The sequence below is a fragment of the Schistosoma mansoni genome, chromosome 4 (genome assembly GCF_000237925.1).
Source record: "Schistosoma mansoni strain Puerto Rico chromosome 4, complete genome".
Lineage (NCBI taxonomy): Eukaryota > Metazoa > Platyhelminthes > Trematoda > Strigeidida > Schistosomatidae > Schistosoma > Schistosoma mansoni.
In genome coordinates, this window is record NC_031498.1 from 15,965,628 (window position 1) to 15,969,269 (window position 3,642).

Consider the following 3,642-nt stretch of genomic DNA (forward strand, 5'->3'; position numbering starts at 1 on the left):
TATGCAAAGGGGATGCCCATTGACTATCAGAGGGACGGATAATACCCAGTTGTAGCATATAATCAAACTCGGCCCTAGCGATTTTGAGCTTATCTGGTGCTAGTCTCCTGGGTTTTGCAAAAACCGGTGCACCTTCGGTTTTGATAGTGTGACTTACTTTTAGTTTGTCTTTAGAAGGCTGTGGGTTTGGTTTAGTTAAGTTTGGAAATTCCGCGAGTATATCTTGGAATTTCGCTGTTGTTACTGGAGGAGTTTGAATCAAGTTAAGAGAGCTGATGTGACTTTCTTTGCCTTTTGTGTAATACGAAGTTTCTTTTAGTGTTAATCGCCGTTTCTTGGTGTCAACTAGAAATTCGTATCTCTCTAGAAAGTCCATCCCCAGTATTGCCAGATCTAAGTCGGCTACCGTGAAAACCCAAGGGAATTGCCTCCTGAACCCCAAATCTAGGGTTAAGTTTTTCTGCCCAAATGTCGCAATTTTAGTTTTATTTGCAGCTTGAAGTGTAATTGATGATGTTTCTCGACTAATCTCAGTTTTATTTTGAGGGATGATGCTAAGAGCAGCGCCAGTATCCACCAAGAAATTCAAGCCAGAGTTTCTGTCTCTAACATAAAACAAGCGACTGTTTAGGCGCCCCTCCTCAGTCGTCGCGACCTGGGGAGGGGTTACTCGTTTCCCGCTGTCTTAGAATTATGCTTAGGCCAGGCGCATGGTTGCATGCACTTGGTTGAGTTGACACCAAACTTCCAGTGGTACCAACAAAACTGCCCGGGTTGTCTGGACATTTGTGACCTGTTTTGTGACTTGGATCGTGGTCGTTGTGGTGACCTGCTCCTGTTTCTATGACCCATTTGCATTCTGGTGACAGCCTCAGTGAGACTCTTAACACTCGCAATGAGTCCTTCTATGACGGGGTCTTTTGCTGATTCTACTTTTTGTGTGTGATTTATTGTGCCTGGTCCAGTTGGAGGACCTCTCTCCATTATTCTATCGGCTATACGCGCTAAATGAGATAATGAGGTTTCAGGATCTTGTGCATCCAAACAGTGTTGGACGTAGCATGGGAGAGCTTGTATCCATCCTTGTTTTAGGACTGCTTCACCCACCGTGTTATCACCCATTAACACTTGGAGGTGACGCAAAAACTGTGACGGCGACCGATCACCTAGTGTTTCACCTTGAAAAAGTCTTTGGATTCTTTGACTATCTGATAATGATAAACGGTTTATTATCTCTCGTCTTAAGATGGTGTATGGTTGTGGTAATGGTGGATCTAAAATCAAGTCACGGACTTCTTTGGCAACTGAAGGAGGAAGGATAGAACACAAGTCTCTATAGCGAATCCCTTCAGATTTGATATTGTGTCTTGTGAAATAATGCTCTAGTTGAGCAAACCACAACTCAGGATCACTACGATCAAATTCTGGAAGTCGGGATTTCGTAGTTATAACAGTGTCTATCACCACTGGTGACAAATCCTCCAGATTATGGGTTTCTATTGAGTCTGACATGAGGTATGTGACAAATATAGCAATAAAGTTAGCACGAAAAATGGTTACTACAACACGAATAACTTAAGATAATACGGAATAAACTAGTTATATACTCAACTTAGTTTACGGATAATCCGGTCTACTTTTACGATTAAGTAAAAAAAAAAAAAAGATTAATAACAGAAATGAGGTTAAATTGTGTTCAAAAAGGGCTCACCACTTTCGTGCCTATAGGTAACCCTCGTGCTATTGATAGAAGAAACCAGAGAAGTAGTGAATAGGTCTTTATTTCGATCTTCGCGCAGTCACAGTGGAGCGTGGGATTATCTGTTCAGACAAACAAAGGCTCTCAACATTCCATATAAGATAGTAGGGAATATAACGCTTACAAAAGGTAAGGAAGTGAATGAATACTTGAACAATACTGTTTTAGCATATGCTTGGTTGTTTGGGGTCAACTCTTAACCAACCAACCTGAGCTGTTACAACCTCACTTGCTATGTTGGGGGAAAAACGTTTACTATGAGAGTCTAACATAGTCTATGTAGTGGCAGTGTTGATTTTCAACACACCACTAGTTCCGACAAATGATCCATTTACACTAATGTTTTTGAAGGTTCTCCTCTATCTCACTGCAAGCCGTTCAATTGAATATCCGTCTTCTGACCGTTGACAGTTTTTCGTCAAACATATCAGAAGACTGATGATCTTGAGCAGCATATAACCAGTATTCATATTTCGTATACCATATGATCACTTGAGACCTGTCATTCCGAGTCTGTTGCCGGTAGTTTCTGTTAGATGTGTGCACGCTTCGTGAAGTCACTCTCTAGATTTGTTACACTGCATCACATACGTTATGGTTTGATGGCATCCAGGTCCCCTATATTTGTTCTTCGTGATTATGCTGAAATACGACTTGTCGGTTGAGCTTAAATTAAGGCTATTACCATGGAAAAAATGTAATACATTCAGAAAGGATATCAAGGATAAAAAGATAACTAGTGTAAACGCTTTAAATAGGACGAAAGTAGATTAATAACTTGAAATATCGTAAACGCTATTTAGCTAGCTGGAGCGAAGCGTCAGTCAGCTGTTAATCTGGGCGAAATTGTAAGAGAGAAAAAGCTACCAGATGTTAGACTCAAGATAGATTCTTTGAGGCGAAGATGGCGCTTTTATGACTTTAAGACAACAAAAGTTTGAGAAATACAAAAACACGGTGAGATAACATTTCCTGTCCTTTGAAGTATGGAAAATTGCCGTTGTAGTAAGCTATGTTTTGCCGCCTTCTAAAGTTTGCTGAGTAGCTATTACGCATGAAAGGCGCGAATTCTTATTTTATTTGTTCCTGGTAAGAATATAAACCAAGTCTAATAGGTCCAGTACTAATAAATATCAATCAGTTGGCCGGAATATGGTGTCCTCAGACAAGTTCAAGCTTTAATTACAGTTAAATACGTCATGTTCACTTTTTCAGGCCATTTTTGATACTTTCATTGTTGATTCCCGCTACTTTTCGCAAGTAGACTTAGGTATGAAAATATTGAGCAATACAATCCTGGTTAAATACTCCAAATAGAATTGGGTTAGATATGTGCAGAATATATGATGTTTGATTGATAAACTGTTGCTAAGTTTACTGGCTTTTGAATTGTTACCTCCGTTACTACGACGATATACAATTCACTCAGATCTCTTATTCATAAAAGGTTTGTCGGCAAAAGCATCCATGCACCTCAAAGGCGTTAGCAACAAAAGATAAGAGAGTTCGTTTAGTACAAGTTTTTAGTAGATTATATAAATGAAGAGTTGAGGATTTAGGGGAAATTAGTAGTTAAACATGAGGCTTCTATCAGGTAGACAACTGAAGCTTTCGATGTGGTTGATGATGAGTAGTAGGTTTATATAATCATGATCCGCCTAAATCCAACGCAATTAATCCACATCAAAAATAATTCCAAGGCAAACCAAATGTATTTGCCCAACAACAGCAACGAATTAAATAAACAGCCCAAAAACAATGTTATATTTAGACAAATAAAAATATGTAGTACTATATAGAACGACTTAAATTACATCTGAAAACTGTATTTGGAAATTCGAGGCACACAGAAGCAATCACGACTTATTATCTACATATTGTAG

The 3,642-nt window shown here is 39.1% G+C and overlaps 1 protein-coding gene across 1 annotated transcript; it reads right to left on the reverse strand.

The window, feature by feature from the left end:
* Positions 1 to 666: 666 nt before the first annotated feature.
* Positions 667 to 1,512, reverse strand: Smp_198040 (hypothetical protein; the record flags this gene model as incomplete). The annotated part of the gene is made up of 1 exon (XM_018796973.1): positions 667 to 1,512. One exon carries the CDS (start codon positions 1,510 to 1,512, stop codon positions 667 to 669), a length of 846 nt encoding a protein of 281 aa, XP_018652061.1.
* Positions 1,513 to 3,642: the final 2,130 nt, after the last annotated feature.